Genomic DNA, 17,342 nt, shown 5'->3' on the forward strand with positions numbered 1-17,342 from the left:
AGAAAGCTGCCATTTACTATATACATTTTACATCTTTAACACACATTATGATAGGTTTTTTTTTATGAATAGTCTTTTTGATATCAGTATAATCTAGGCTATTCATGAATGCACCCATTACAGGGCGTACTTATATTTAAAAAAATGGTAAAAAAGAAAACAGAGAGTTTAAGAGCTTCGAACAATGAAGGTTTATTGATTAGTTTGATTTATACAATGCAGCATGAGGCGAATCACCAACATATTTTTGGTGGAAGAGGTAAGTAAACAATATGTGTGCCGCATCCCCATCAAAGCCCTCAAAATGAGAGTAGGTGGAAGAATGCACAAATGCCTTTTATCATTCAATTACAACTGGAGCATTCCTTGGCCGATGAAAAGACCAAGACTAAACATTTACTGTAAGTTTTCTTTTCAAACACTGTTCTGAACTGGAAAACCTGCATTTTATATGTATCATTAATCAAATTACCGACAACAATAACTATATAAATGACACTTCTATTCAGACAAGTTTCTTTAAGCAACTGTTGAAAAAACAGCAATTGACGTTCTGTGTAAAAAAAAAAAAGATATATATAATTATATATAGCCCTGTATATATATATATATATATATATATATATATATATATATATATATATATATATATATATATATATATATATATATATATATATATATATATATATATATATATATATATATATATATATATATATATATATATATATATATATATATATCTAGCAGTATGGTATGTGTAATTCCTTTGGCTAGTGAACTATCAATTTTAAAGACCATTAAGACTGTTTACTGAATTAGGCTATGCGTAATAACTGTTTGTTGTCTTTAAGATTGTTTGCATTTGTAGGATGGTTTACAATGAAGTTAACCTGTCGGGACAGGAGCTGTTGTAGCTCATTCACAAATGCATATTTACATAATACAGCTAGGCCTAGTTGGTCATTTCTCATGTGTGACCAAACCCTCAATATCTGAAAGTAGCTCCACAAGTGGCCCAACAGACCAATCTGCTATCCATGCCTGGATTGTGAAGTTTCCCTGTGTGGCACAGCAGAGCCTGGCACATGAAGAAGGGTTTTTTTGTGTGTGTGTGTAAATGTTTAGCGCAGATAGTGTGTATTTATTGTAATTAATGAAGTACCTGACTGCTGTGTGTGATTGCCAGGTGTGGAATCCTAATCAGCTGTGTAATCCTAATCAGCAGGTAGGTGTGTTCCAGTGGCATAAGGTACTTCATTCATTATTTACAATAAACACATTTTTACACAATACTATTAACAGTACATACACACAAAACACATTCTTCGTTTTCCCAGGTCACAAACAGCTTGAGATCCTTGGAATCTACAAAGCCCAAAGATGTTTGCTTTTAACCCCATGGGGCACACGGCAGGAGAGGATAGAGACATCAAACTTTGTGTTGGGAGTGTGGCCTAATTTTTTTGTTCAGTAGGGTGGATCATGTAATTAATTGATATACTGGTTCATAGGCAGGAGCTACCTTCTCAATATGAATATACCGAATTCAATTATTTTGACAAACTTTTTACTTTCTAAAAGGTCTAAACAAAGTGAATCAGTTTTAAGGCTGGGAGGACTGTGCATCACCTCTCACCTCATGCTGACGTCGTTAGACTAGGTGTACTACTTACATAGGAGGTGAAGGATACCTGTTTATTGTGTGCTTTGTTTTTGATTTTCTTCTTCTGGTGCAGGCTAAAAATAGCACTTCAGGGTAATTCAGAACAACCTTTTTAATCAACATGGATTTGTGCACCTCTGACAGGGCATGGATTACTGCTAACAGATTCTCTGCCCTGATGAAAGTGAATACACTGTTTTGCCACAGCTGCAACACTGATCACGGAACACTGCCTGTAGTGTTAACAGCGGTGGATGTCCCCACTTTGGTAGCCTGTCAGTACCAAAGATTCTACGATAATGTTTCAGTATAATGCTGACTTACACGAGACGTGATGGTGCTCACCAAATGCATTAAATATAATTATTATCTGGAGCAGCACAATTCAAAGAATTCAAAGAATTCTAAAACAAGAGTAAATAACCTTAAACAACTGACACACTTTTATGTTAATCATAAAGATCTTCCAATGGATTTACTGTATAGGCAATGTTTTTTTTTTATTTAATGACTACTGATTACACATTATACAACGTGTTGATTGATTTTACACTGCAGCAATGTTCAGTATCCCACTGATAGTGCCTTGTAGAAGTTTGTAATACATTTAAAATATGTATAAACCAATTATAATTATACATGGACAACACTGTTCCTTTCCTATGTAGTGTGATGCTTCCAATTCTAGCTGAAGGAAAGGGCCATGAATGTAGACTGTAATTAATGCCACCATTGTTTAGCAAAATGAAGAGGAGCAAGCTTGACTGGTAAAGCATGTTCTTGTGCTGAGATAGCATCAATGCATTACCTAAAACAAATACTGTCCTGACAACTACTTACAACAATAAAAGTATGTGCTTGAACGTCTTAGGTATTACAGTATTTAACATATTGTACTAGTGACTGACTGATTGATTTTAAAAACCTTTGGCATGTTTTTTTTTAAATAGACGTGGCATATCTCAGAATTAATTTGCTGTAGGTATGTCTTAGTAAAATAATAATCATAAACATAATAATACACATTTAACAGTGAATTATGTCTCAGTAGTTCTCATTAGAGAGATCAAGACAGGTGCTCAGCTGTTATGTTATAAGCAAGATTCTTGCAGTTTCCCTGCAGTCTAATTGTGAAGCTTATGAGGAATGATTTTTAGAAACCACTGCTACAGACAGATGCTTGTTATTCTAATCTGCTCCCATGCTGAACTCCAGAACCTGTTCCGGGTAAAGCCGCTTTGCAAGCGTTGTGCTGCGTGTGCACAGAGGCATTACGAGATCGTCAGTAAAGCTGCAGCAATCCCATTTTTAAGAAAACTCAAAAATTACAGGGCTGCATCTGGCTGTTTTTTTTTTTTTTTTTTTTTTTTTTTTGGAACAAATTAAAGCAAGCCAGCCACAGAAATGGTTTACAGCATGGATGAAGAAGGATGCAAAGTAAATGCTGTACAGCAGGCTGTAAAAGAACATGGGATACAAATGTATATATAATACATTTCAGAATTGCAGGTATATAAAGGAACAGACATGACTTTCTGTTTTCAGAACGCTACGCCTCCTTAATCCATTCAATACCCATATACAAGTCCAAAGACTCTCTTTAACTGCGAGTTTTACATTTACAGTGTTCAAAATAAATAAATAATAATAATAATAATAATAATAATAATAATAATAATAATAATAATTAGTGTACAGTATGTGGAATCTTTAGAATGTATATATCAAAGGAATCCAATGTTTGGATTTAAATAGCTGAGTCCCATCTTCATTTACAATAAAGCTTGTATAAATATGGTTGGTACACTCGACATGTACTGTAGACTGTGTGTACACTTAGCTTTGAACCAGCAATCCGACATCTTGCTGCCACCAATTCACGTTATGGTAAGGGGGAGCTATAAATAAGCAGTGATGGTAGATGAACGACGTTACATTAATTTTGATCATTATGAATGTAATCATGGGTAGTTTCTAATTAGGTATTATCGGGGGTTGGGTGCATGCTGTAACGATGCTCGGTTCACACAGATGATCACGGACAATGACTGGATCACTTCAAGTGAGCTTATATTGACTCACCTGGCTGTAGTGGACCCTGAACGGTTTCAGGTAATTGGAGCTGCTGCAGGGAACAACCTGGATGTTACTAATCTGATCCATTACTTGTAAAGGTTTGTGCACAACCGGTATTTCAGACACAAAACAGCAAGTGAAAAGGGAAACAGGAAGAGAGCGCATCTATGGGTCACCATAAGGGACAAAATAAAAATCGCAAAGCGTCTATCCATATTATTAGTCACCAATGTAAAAGAATATTTGCTTCGCGCATTTGGAATTTGCTTTGTTAAAGCAAACCAGCTTCTCGTTTTCTTATGTGCTTCCCAAAATATTTCCTTCAACGGTTTGTTCTGTATGATATAATAAAGCACTTTTACAATTATTATAACGTTGCTGGTAAAACGAAAACATCATCCTATATTTTTCCTTTATATGGGTACATGATGTTTTACAGTTTAATACAATTAAGCAACATACATTATTATTATTATTATTATTATTATTATTATTATTATTATTATTATTATTATGTTATTATTAATTATAATAATAACACATCTCTACATACTGCACTTCAGAGTTAACATATATAACATGTTACAAAGAATATAGATTTACTATTATATATAGTACACAAAGTAAACAAATAACACATCAATATTGTGCATGCTTTTTCATTAAGGTTTAAACACTACAGTATTACAGTCGAGTATTGTCTACAGATGTGTATTGGGATGTACTACATGAAAAAAAAGAGAAGTTTCCATTTGCCATTCACAGTAGCTGTTTACCTATTACATCACTTCAGAGGTACAGGCATTCTGGGGCTCTGAAGAGCAAAAAAGAACTGCAGCTTGCATACACAAACACTCTTACTGTGGGCATACGTTCAGAAGGGCACCTCACTGATAACAGTGAGGTTGTCAGTTACAATATTTATTATAATTTAGCATGGTCTTAAATCTGAAATCTTGAAAAAGCAGAACAGAGGAGGTGACAGATGATGTGAGTATAAACCGAAAGCATCCAAAAGACTGGAAGAAGAACAATAAGTGCTCTCCCTGGGCCTTGCCTCCTAATCCAAAGGGCTGGCACCTGATGTTTTTCTCCATCCAGAACATGAAGTACTTATCAGTAAGACATGTCTCTGGGGGAAAGGTTCAGGGCAGGAAGCAATAAAGAGGCACTTGAAGCGCCATGTGGTAGCAAGCTCCTATGTGAATAGATTTGGCAATTCATTCTCTAAATATGTTTGTTGTCAGTGAGTTGGTGCATCATGCAGAAGAGGAGAAGGCAGAAAGTTTGGATTTGCCTTTAAGATGCACGCCTCCTGTATAAGCATTAGACACCCGGGGCACTGTGGGCTATGCTGTCATAGCTGTGTGACAGGGCAGAGGCAGGGCAAAAACCGGTGACCCTGCGCACCGCAAGCGAGTGTCTTAAACACTGTGCAAAAGTGCTGGGCCCATCTGCATTCGTGGTTTTAGAGCTTTTAACCTCATCTCTACCTCAGGGGACAGGACAGAATCTGTAATGGCAGTGTATCACACAGCACTGCCCATTAAAGCTGCAAACATGTAATTGTTTAGAATCACATAGGCTCTGTGTTAAGCATGGTGTGTCTTTCACACAGAAAAATGTGAGACTTACCTAATGGCAATGGATTCATGGCAAGATTTGTATTTAGTGCCTTTTAAAGACTGGCCTTTGTAATACATGCACATATTTTGGTTGAATTACTGAAACAATTAGCTATATCATAAAGTCTGTTAAGCTGTAATTTTTTGGCACAGACATTATAATACAAAAAAACTAGGACAGTGTATAAGCCAATGAACACAGCTTATATCACCTGCATGTAGCAAATTAACATCCAAAGTGACTGGAAACAGTTAGTGGCAGACAGTGCACATCGGAAGCCATGCCATTCCATTCTGGACACTCATGTTAAACTGGTCCTCTGTCAGGAAGGAAATGTAATTAGATGTTTTAGCTAAATGGCATTAAACAGCATACTGCAACATCAAAACTGGCACGCTGCTCAAACTAAACCCTGATTTGAATTAGCATGGTGAATCACTACCCTTTCAGAAAAAAAGGTGGTTCCTCTCTACATTTTTTATTCATTTCCAAGTTCTTCTAAATTGCCAAACACTTTCTTCTCTCAAATACAAGCAGGAATTAGCCAAGTAGAAAAATATAGAACATTGTTTTTAAAGCACGTTTATATTTGTACAAGTTTACCCACATTCCAGCACATGGCATTAAAGTACTCCTTCTTTACCTTTGATTCCTTAACCATGTCAGTCATCCAAATCCCTGTTTGAAATGATTGGGAACTCGTCTCGTTTAGGACGTGTCTGTTCCATCTACACATCCCCTAATTCTGATCACCCAGTCCAAGCTGTCGATTTTAGAGCCTCCTGGCCTCAGTATAAGGTTTAAACAAACAAGATCATCGTTTAAAAGCACAACAGCTTCTGTTCTAGCATGATCAATGTGTTGGCATCTTTTGAAGCTGTAACATTGGTACAGTATCTGTACTTCTGGAGTATGTTATTATACTCTGTGAGACTACCTTGAATTTAACTAGCCTCACAAATGTATAACTGGGAAAAAACATGAACCTGTTATTGCATGGCGTTATAGTATTTTGCATGTAGTCACAAAAAAAATGGAAAGAAAATCAAGGCAAGCATTTTGCTAAAAATGCCACTAGCAATAACTGAACCCCCTCCCTTTATAAAGGCACAGTGGTTTGATTATTTTTTTCTTTGGGGGGGGGGGGGGGGGGGGGGACATCCCCTTATTTATTTGTTCGTGCCTTTAGGGGAACGTGACATTTGCACACAGTAGACCTACAGCACTCTGTAATTAAATAGAATTCACAGGAGTTTGTAAGATATGAAGTTTTACCTTGTTTTTAAACAATTTCACAGCAAGACTGTGAGTTCAACTAAAAATTATCATGTTCAGTAAATGGTGGCCATATAATAATGAAAAGGTTTGGAATACATCTGATAACACATTCCTCTGAACTGTAATGTTTTGGAATGCATTGTTTATCACAAAGCCTTTGCACCACTGCCAAATTAAAAGAAAAAAAAAACAAAACAAAGGAAGTAACAGCTTTGAATAATAAAACGAGAAAACACTGAAGCAACACCCAAACTTGCTCAGGGTTCATATAAAAACTGTATTGTTTTATAAATGCAAAAGACACACATCACCTTAGCAGTAAGTCATTGCAAACGAAACATACATCTAAAATACTGATCTCCAGAAAGCCATGCATTCATTTATTTAACACGCTTTTGATAATCATTTACTTACTTACTTTTTTATATATTTATAATTTTTGTTGTGTACCTCAATGTTTTAGACATATTATAGACCGAGTTGGGCCACCTCAGTTATTACTACCTCCACAAAAGAAAAGTGAGAGAAGAAATCTTCAGTGAAGTCACTACAGTCCACATAAACAACATTCCTGATTAAACTTAAGAGAACCTGCTACAAACATAACAGCATAGATAAGCATTCATGTGACGAGCAACCGTTTACGCTACAGTGTGTATTACATATTGCAAGTGTTTCTCATTTTTGTCTAATCCCTGTATATTCAATTTAGGTTTTTATTTTTGTAAAATTGCTATATATGTATGCAGTTATTTTTAATGGTAAACCATTGGGGGGGGTGCACGCTGGTTTTGTACCTTTGAACCTAGTGTTTTCTTATCTGGAAGTGTTCCTTTTCCTTTAGTCTTACTTACCCTTTAGTTATCTAGATCTTATCTGAAAAGTAAACTACTCTCTGTTATCAGCCAATCCGGGCCACAGGTCATACTGGTTTAATGTTATTTATAGAAGCTCACTATGTTAAAAAAAATAAAAACAAATAATTAGTAATTCAGGGTTCGGGTCTATACCAGTTATTTACCCTAAGATAAAATTGTATTGATGCTCTGTGCATAGCCTTTAAAAACACTTTAGATGTCTGGTGGTAAACAATCAACCATGGTATGGGACACACAGATTAACTCTTTTACAAGGTAATGTGAAAGATTTCACTTATATTAAAGTTTCAATAGCCCTTCTGAAGCAGACTATGAATCAGAAATTGAAGTTTTTAAGTACTTTCGTGCCATTTTTATTATCACAGAAATAAAAGAAAAATTAAAACAAAAACCTAACTCCCACATGGGGTACAAACTAAACTTTGGGTGAATTATTCTTAACTATCACACTGGACAGCTAAGCTGTTTACCACTCACAAAACACTTTATATTCAGGTTACAAAACAAACACAAAGAATTTGGTTTACACTCTACATTTTTAAAAAATAAAATAAATAAATAAAACCCACACACAGGTCTCTTCACAGTGACAGCCTCTCTCTTCACACAGACTGGAGACTGGAGACTGGAGACTGCCCCCAAACAAACAATTGATCCTGTTTTAAATATCTGCTACAGGCATGTGACAATTAACTTTAATTAAAAATAATTGCACCCGTGGCCACACCCCCAGATTTCTCTGGCAGAAACAGAAATTAACTTGATCCCTGCCAATCCCTAACACATTTATTCTAGGCAGAGATCCGCTCTGCCACAGTAATATATTTTGGATTGAAAAAAAAAATAAAAAAAAAATAATAAGTATACTTTTTATGTAGCCTACACAATTGTTATTAATATTACAGTAAATAAATACAGTGGTATCCTGAAACCTTTTGAATTCTGAGCACTGTTTGCATAGACAAGAAATTTGAATACGTTTCTGCACAGTTAGTAACAATACAGCACAACTCAACATGTCATGTGAATGAAACTCAAATAAACTACGCCAGCGCTATAAGAAAGTTATAACTTTCATTTCTCTCTCTGTCTTTCGCTTCTCTCTCTGTCTTTCGCTTAACATCCGCCGTAGCCCCGCCAGGCATGTGCGTGCTTACTTATAACACAGAGCGCAGCTCGCCTCACTTCTGGCATGTTTTCCCGCGCGCGTCTGCCGCGAGACATGATCCCGTCCTTCAGCCACTGCAGCGGCACCTTCCCGCCAACGTTTGCAGCTCACAGCAATTTACATACCTGTGTGCAGGGCTGTTTACTGAATACACCTACTTCTAATCGGCTGTCCGGCAGGCTTCAAACATGGGTGATTTCGGCATGAGTGTACGTTTGTTTAACACTGTTTACTCAGTAACTTATTAGCATTAAGTGCACCAGGTCACACATCGAGTTGAAATGACTGTCTGCCAGCATTGTATCTAATAAACACCTTACTTTTCTATAAGGACTTTGCAAAGCTCTGTAGATACGGTATGCTGTCTGACAGAAGAGTGTTCCCATTCCCAGACTGGTGTTGAATATCTTACCTTTTAAACGCATTTATCTTTAACTGCAACTGTTTACATTGTGCAGCATAGTATTAGTAGTGGTCTCAAATCATAGTTAAGAAGTCCATGCTATGTTTGGCATAAATTAGTTGATTAAGCTCATTTTTATGCAGATGTGTATTTGTTTTTTGCTACACCATCATATAATTTTATTTACCATATTCTAAAGGGTGCAAATAAAATTATTCAATTGGACTAAAATTTAAGTAGTACATACATTTTTTTCTTAATGGAAAAGCTTCACCTGCTCCCAAATTTCTTTATGTCAATAGAATTTAGGTGACCGTCCCACTGAGTACATTAAAATAATGTACCTACTTTTCTAGCTTAATGCAAATAAGGATATGAGTCTATAAGATTTTATAACAGTCTGGAGGGATAAAGGCGATAGAGGTCACGTATAGTGGCTTGTGGCTTCCCATAAAAAAAGCAGGGATCACACTAGGATCAAGCAAGGCATGCAAGTACATAAAATACTTAAAAGGATAAAGTAGGAATTCTGTGAGGATGACATAAGGATAAGAAAGGATTTCATGCATCTCATGCACAATTTCTTTTTTTTTTAATTTTCCTCCAAGTTCTTTTTAGGAAACTTGCATCATCAAATCATAAACCTTGCATTTTCTGTAACAGGCATGCATGAAATCTTTGCACAGTTGTTGCTTTAATTTTGCATTTTTTTCCCTTGCATTTTAATGGAATGGGGTTTACTGTGACAGTGAATAAGCTGTGCAGGATAATAGAACATAGTTGCCTAGTTGTTAAACAAGAAAGCATGCAAGGTAATTGTCCTTTTTATTTGGTAGGATTTGTTCAGACAGAACAGCAATATACATTTTTAAAGAGAAGTGGCTTGCAGTTTTGCAGCTACTGAATGAGAAAAATTCTAGCAAATGTTTGTGGAAGTAGTGAAAGACATTTCCTACATAGTTTTACACAGTTCCATACAATGTTGCACTATGAGATTATTTGTTTTTACCAGTATGATGATTTCTATTTTTCTCTCTGTACTAAAACGTACCCGCCAGGAAACACTGTCTCACAGTCAATATTCTGTTGATTCAATTTTAGTACGTTCAAAAGTTCCTACTAGTTTATATATAAAGAACACCTTTAGCAACTCTTATTAGTTTACTTTAAACATTGTGCTTAGTTTCATTAATTATTTAAACTTCTACCCCTTGCTTAACCATTTAAATATAAGCCTATAAATGTTACATCTAGATTTAAATGTTCCGAAACACCACAGCTACCACTGCTGATATTTGAACTTCTTCATGCCTTCACTGAGTCAGGAAAGATAATTTATTTTTCAGGACACTATATTAAATGTGGGAGCATGTTTGCTCTACTTTCCTGCTTAATTAGGCAATGTAAACTCCTACACTGTGGACATGATGGCCTCTGATCTACAAGACTGCATGCTGCTTAGGTCTTCATTCAAACAGAGGCACTCTGCAAGCAGATTCTATCGGCACTCTACAAGCATTCCCCAAGGTTCTCCACTGATCTGCCCACAAGCAGATGTTGATAGTAATTCATATTCAAATGCAAGCATGATAATCATTGCAACTCTAATTAGATGGCAGATGCTCCGTGATCACAGGAAAAGACACTTGAATTGTATTAGTTCTTTTAAAAAGAGCAAATAAAATATGCTTGCTAATTATTAGGAATAAAATACATACAAAATGTCTAGTTTAGTTTTAAATTGTAAACAGGTTGTCTTTCTAATTAGTATTTGTTATATGGTTTATATATATATATATATATATATATATATATATATATATATATATATATATATATAGATATATATTTTTTGGTTCTGTTGTCTGAGTAACAAACCAAACTTCCTGTTGCTGTTGTCTGTGTTTGTTTTACGATGGCAATGGGGGAATTTCCCAGGAATGTATGTGGAAATGTGAGCTGTCTCAAGGACCGCTACATTCACAGTAGAGCAAAAAACACACCAAAGGAGCAGACCTCCTTTAGGACAGCTGGACCTGGGCTGGACTGAGGATGGCTGCGTTTACACTACAAAAAAAAGACCTAACCTGCTTGAAACCTGGCTTCCAAGTGGCTACTGTAAACGGGCATATGGGACAAATTCACTACACTTTACTCCTGTGCTGTGTTTGCTCCACTTTATTTCTAAATGCAAAAAACTGATGTACATATTTATATTTATTTTTGGTTAGAATTGTAACATTAATAGTTTGTTTTTCCCTGTAAAAAAAAAAAAAAAAAAAAATACAATACTTGAGTAAGTGCTTAGTGAATATACTTACGGCAGAAATTATTTTAAAAAATCTGAAATTATATGCAATGATTTGATAATTAATTAGGAAGTAAGAATCACTTTTTTTTGTTTATTTGATTGACCAACATAAATATAAAATATGCCCAGGGATACAGTTTTCTGTAAAAACATAAATACTGCATTTGGTTGGGGCAGTGCAATGCAATGTAATTTAATGAATAATTCATTTGCAATTCACAGGGCTAGTCAAGAATTCGGGCCAGAAAGGTTAGAAATAGACACCTCAACACTGGGGTGCAGTGCAGTTTGCTTTTGTTATTATTATTATTATTATTATTATTATTATTATTATTATTATTATTATTATTATTATTACCAGTCATATAACCTTTTGTTGTTGCAATGTATATTTAAACCACATTTTTTATTATTATGTATTTTCCTTGTGTTTTTTTTTCTCTCCCTGAGGTTTTTGATATGTCTCCAGAGCCATCGGACCATGGTGATAATAAGCATGCTGACTTGGTCTTCAGTGTTCGGACACTAGTGTAATGCAATTTGTTATTGACCTTTGGTCACAGACGTCCTAGAATATCTGCATGATGTAATTCACAGTGGACCAGCACAGGCCCTGAAGTGATTACGTCTTTGACTGAATAGGTAATGCATTTATCTAATTTCTACCAGTATTTCCACAAAGAGTCTTTCTCCATCCTGCCAGAATGCTTTACTTTATTTACGCGTCTGTGTGTCAGTGGCTTTGTTTGTGTTTGGGTCTACAGTCGTAGTCAAGGTGCTGTTGATGACACCGTCATCAGCATTTTTAGCATCTTGAAGAAGTAGTTTGTAATAAAAGAAGTTCCTAATGCTCTTTTCATTGCATCAAGAGGAACCAGACAGTGGTGTGGGAGATGCAAGTCATGTGACTTAGGTTGCCTGTTATGCTATCTCTGACTCGACTACACCAGTAGTGCTGTTTCTCGAAAAACGGACTGGAACAGCATTCCGCATGTTCTGGCTCGACTACACCACTGCTTCAAAGACATTTTTCCTCAGCCCTTCTACTCTAAGCTGTAAGACAAAGGAAACCTTGAAAAATGTGAACATGAAGATGCTAAACAAACCCATTTCCAGTCACACTGTAATCATTTTGACACGTGCTGAAATGATATAAGACTGATGTCCTGCTCACAAGGTGTTGTAAATGAAGGTGTGTGGTGCATGCCAGAAGGGGTGACGTTTAAAGCTGATACAATAATACATGCTGAAGTAAAACAAACAAGAAAATAAATACATGCCATCAGATAAGACTGACAGAAAGGGTGGGTTTTATGAGTTCATTAGGACCATGTGAATCCTATGATTAATAGACATATTCTTTTGAAAGCTAAACAAACTGTGCATGTTTCAGAGTCCTCGACAATAGGTTAGCTTGAGCATGCCTAGGGTTATACCTACAGGATGTGAGTATGATGTCAGACGCTAGTATAAGATATACAATCCTACTGCCCTATCAGCAGGTATGGGGGGTTACCATGAACAATAAGCACTAATACCAAGATTATTATGTGTGAAATGGAATTTGGTTTAATAATAATGTATCAAGACAATATAAACCGCAATATGCAGCCCGTACCAAATAATCACTTTTATAATTGTATTAGTGAAGTGAAAAGTTATCAATATATAAAGAATAAATACTGCCATGCAGTGTAGTCTTCAGCAGTAAGTATATTAGTATACTACACCAAAAATAAAAAAAGAATGTTATAACCAGCTTGAAGTCATTGTAGCTCCTGTTTTCTTATCACACCAGCACATGAGTTCTAAATGCAGTCCAGATTTAGTGGGTTATATTAATCTGTGAATCTGCACTTTATCTCACCCTTGCTGGATCTTCGGAACTCAATCTAAAGTGATACAGTATCAGGTAAATGCTTTGATGTGCCAGAAGGCCACGAAGGTCAAATCATGAGATTCATCCCTTTCTCTTTGTTTAGACTGAGAGTCATACTCCCACCTCTGATCATCGTTGGTTTCAAAGAGAAAATCCTGCTGTAAGGGGTAAATTTGTGCTGGTCCAAAATTGTCACAAGTTTGAATTAATTTTATCTGATTTTTCACTCTCAGGACCACTTTTTTCTGCGTATGAGGATGGCTTGTTCAATTTGCTGTTATATTTTTAGTAGCTTGCTGTGGTCTGAGAGAGCCTCTATTGATGCAGTGGCATACAGGATAGTGGTAATGCACTCAGTAGATGATTGCTGTCCCCCTGCTTACCATCTCCTTGCACACAATATATCAGGTCCCTCACATATTATTGGAGATGGCTCTGCTGAAGAAACTGACCTATTTATCCTTGAAATTTGAGGATCCACTTACTGTACTGTAGTACCATATGTTCTCATCTATGTCTTTGGAAACCTGTTTAATGAGCTTGTAAATAGAGACCATTTCAGTCCATAAGGTCAGGATGGTGAAGGAATTCCCTTTCACCCTGGATATGTGTTAGCACACTACCTTACTCAGAAGGCATCAGGATGAAGAGAGTGGATCTTAACATGATTCATATTTCATGGAACACATTGTGAGTGAAACTGTGTAGAAGACCCTTTGAAAAAGACTTTTAGAATTGCTTCACCATTCAATAATCATCTCATCCCCGTTATAATATATTTTACTTTTGCATATGTAGCAATAGTACATTAAAAAAAACACACTTTGAAGATGGCAGCCGTGTTTTTGACATCTGAGCAATTAATATATATATATATATATATATATATATATATATATATATATATATATATATATATATATATATTTTATTTCCAGCATTTCCTGTAGTTCTCTTCAGTCAGCCATGATTGTCTGTTAGTGAACTACTAAGTACATGGTAAGGTTAGAGATGTTACATTTGTGACCTAAAGGGAAGTTTTTTTGGAATTTCCTTCCTGAGCAGAACAGATCCTACTGTATAAGAAAACAAATAATACTGTAGTAGTTCATTTTATATTCAGTGCAATGATACAGTTTTGGTAACACAGAAACAGAACAGTGTTAATTAAACTAGATAATAAATCAACTGGCTCCATCATAAAACATTTGTTATCACATACTTATATTAATGACTCACCTCTGTGACTTTTGTCTGCATTTTTTATTATCAAATCAAGTCTCTGAACTTGCAAATTTAAGAAATAACATGTAATGAGTTTACATATAAGTATTTTTGTTCTCTCTTTCCAAATACAGAAATTCGCCACCTTGGCAGTAGTGAGCTCTAGTGATAATTGATTTTTTTAAGTGTCTATACAGTACATTAAATATGCAGCTGCTCAAAGGCTGACATCATTCTTTGCTGGCAAATCCCCTCCTTCGCATATCTCAGAGTTCCAATCTCTTCTTACCAGCTTCCTGTCAAGTTCAAACTTTATGTATCGACAGGATATAGCACTTTTACTGCTGATTGACTTCTAAATAAACACTGCCAGACAAAACAATGTGTTATTGAAAATGAATGTTAGCTTTTTCTGGTTTATATTGAATGATTACTACAGCTGCTAAAGCTGATAACTACCTGCCCCATGTTAGAGGATGCTAACTGGCCAAGCGGCTCATTGTTCTTACAAATTCTTGCCCACAATATGTTTAACAAATCATTAAAAATCTATATCCTTCTGGAGAAGTTACTCTAAGGGTCAACAGTTTGGCTTGTGTCCTGCAGTGATAGTATAAAATAACTGCAAAACGGTACTGATATTAAACAGTTCGACGGACTGCTTTTCTAAAAATAAGGCCACTGCGAAAGAGAAACTGATAATATTAATCTTGGTTAGAAAGAACAACACATTGAGGATTCCAATGTGTTGCTGAAGTAACCCTTCTCTACAATACATCGTCATTGCTGATCTTGATCTGTTTTTGTTGTGTGTCTTTGCTAATGCCCAACATGCCCTTTATTTTATTTTTTTTATTACTTACTCCAGCCTGTAATACAGTTTTTTTAATGTTATTAATATTTTTGTTAAGTTTTCCATTTCATAAACAAATGGGGACAAGCTCGAGCCCTTGTAAACAGATAAGAAGTGGCACTGCAGCCCATCACAAAAACCAACAGTGGTGCGTCAGAAACCCTACAACTCACACAGAAAAAAGAACAGTTAAAAAACCTGTGACAGGATAGCAGCAGGAAAGAGACTCCGAGGCACAGTAGCTGCAGTTTAAGTGCTAACATGCAATTTAATAAACACAAATAATAGAAATCAAAAGGCACAAGGGCCAAAACAAAAGGTTTAAACAAAATACACAACAAAAAACTGCTGTCAGGTTGGGCATTCGCCTTCACTGAACAGATTTATTTATTTATTTATTTATTTATTTAAAACAATCACACAGAACAAAAACTCACCAAACTTCCTCCTTCTTAATGGAGCCCTGGGCTCTCCTTTTATAGAACGTGGCTGCTCCCAATTAGCACCAATTATTAAATTAAGGAGCAGCCACTTTCTCACATATTTTTAGCAGGGACAGGAATTAACCCCGTCCCTGTCAACCACCACCAAAGCACAAGCAAAACACTACAATATTTATAGGCAGAGTTCTAGCTCTGCCTGTAAAAAAACACTAATTTCACCTTCATCAGTTTCCCCACATGTTCACCATGCTGTCTCTTCCAGCCTCTTCCTTTATTCAAGTCACAAGTTATAACTTGTTATTCGTTGATATTTATCAGACACTGGGAGGATTCCTTCTGTCTCGCAGACTAAGTATCGGATTCCAGTTTGTAATTTAGCCCTAGGTATCAATGAAGTGCTAATCCAGCACCCAAGCAGATGCCCTTGGGATAGCTTTTTATTGCACTTTCTGATATCAGCCGCGACTAATAGAAAAATGTGTCTATCACTGCAAATTAGACAGTATTTGACTGATGATCTACAGACACAAAGAAGTTTGTATATGGGATAAAACGAGAAGACACCAGTCCGGAATGATAGTAAAAGTTATTTTGTGCTCTTGCATCTTTAGAAACCATGATCTGCAGCAGAGAACAGGGTCAATCAGGGCACATCTCAGTGCACTCTGGACATTTGCTGCCCTATCTGATTATAATAAAAGTACCATTTGGAAAGATTACTGTGACGGGGTGCCTGCCCCTTTTATGTATTAATATTGTTTTCGTTTGTGTTATCATTGTTATTATTGTTATTATTGATGCTTGTGTGAGACCGGCGAAAAAGCCAGCCGTATAATGTGTAGTTGGCGTGGATGGGGGTAAATCTCCTTCCCTATAAATCCTGTGGGAATGTGGCTGGAGCCTTAATAAGGTCATTATTTGATTAATAGGTAATTAAGGCTCCAGCCACAGAATATAAAAGGACCCACTCGGACTCATTAAATGAAGAGATTAGAAGAAAAACGTAAAAAAAGAGAGAGAGAGAGAGAGAGAGAGAGAGAGAGAGAGAGAGAGAGAGAGAGAGAGCTACCACGACTACAAGATTGAAAGGTACTCGTTTTAGTAACATTTGCTGATGTCACCACCCACGCCCCTCAATGCCTTCTTTGCCACAATTATTTAATTACTTACTATATATTATTTTCTGAGCTGTGCATGCATCTTATCATAACATTAGGGATTAAAGGAGAATGAGATGTTCTGAGATGTTTTGTGGTTGGTTTCACAGACCCCAATCAGCACTCAGAAATAGTAAGTTTATGGAACATTTCCTCATTTAATCTTTAGATAAAAAACCTAATTTGATATTTTTTTGTAGCAGGAGTGCTACGATGTGTCAGCCATGTGATTGGAGTTTCCTGGAGGATTGTGGATTAACACTATTTAAAGCCCCCTGTTGATTGTGACCCATTGAGACACTTTCAAGTAGACATTTCACACAGCAAACAGTTTTTAAGATATTACCCCGTGTGTGACTGATGTTGGTGGCTGAATA

The 17,342-nt window shown here is 36.0% G+C and overlaps 1 protein-coding gene across 1 annotated transcript in view; it reads right to left on the reverse strand.

Annotated features, from left to right (window-relative positions):
• LOC121330300 (uridine diphosphate glucose pyrophosphatase NUDT14-like) overlaps nucleotides 1-3,916 on the reverse strand; it is a 37,109-nt gene extending 33,193 nt beyond the window's left edge. Inside the window, exon 1 of the mRNA XM_041276715.1 lies at nucleotides 3,752-3,916. Coding sequence (XP_041132649.1) covers nucleotides 3,752-3,910 — 159 coding nt within the window. The 5' untranslated portion in view covers nucleotides 3,911-3,916. The remainder of the gene's footprint in view (nucleotides 1-3,751) is intronic.
• Between the last annotated feature and the right edge of the window lie 13,426 nt (nucleotides 3,917-17,342).

The sequence above is a fragment of the Polyodon spathula genome, chromosome 17, assembly GCF_017654505.1.
Source record: "Polyodon spathula isolate WHYD16114869_AA chromosome 17, ASM1765450v1, whole genome shotgun sequence".
NCBI lineage: Eukaryota > Metazoa > Chordata > Actinopteri > Acipenseriformes > Polyodontidae > Polyodon > Polyodon spathula.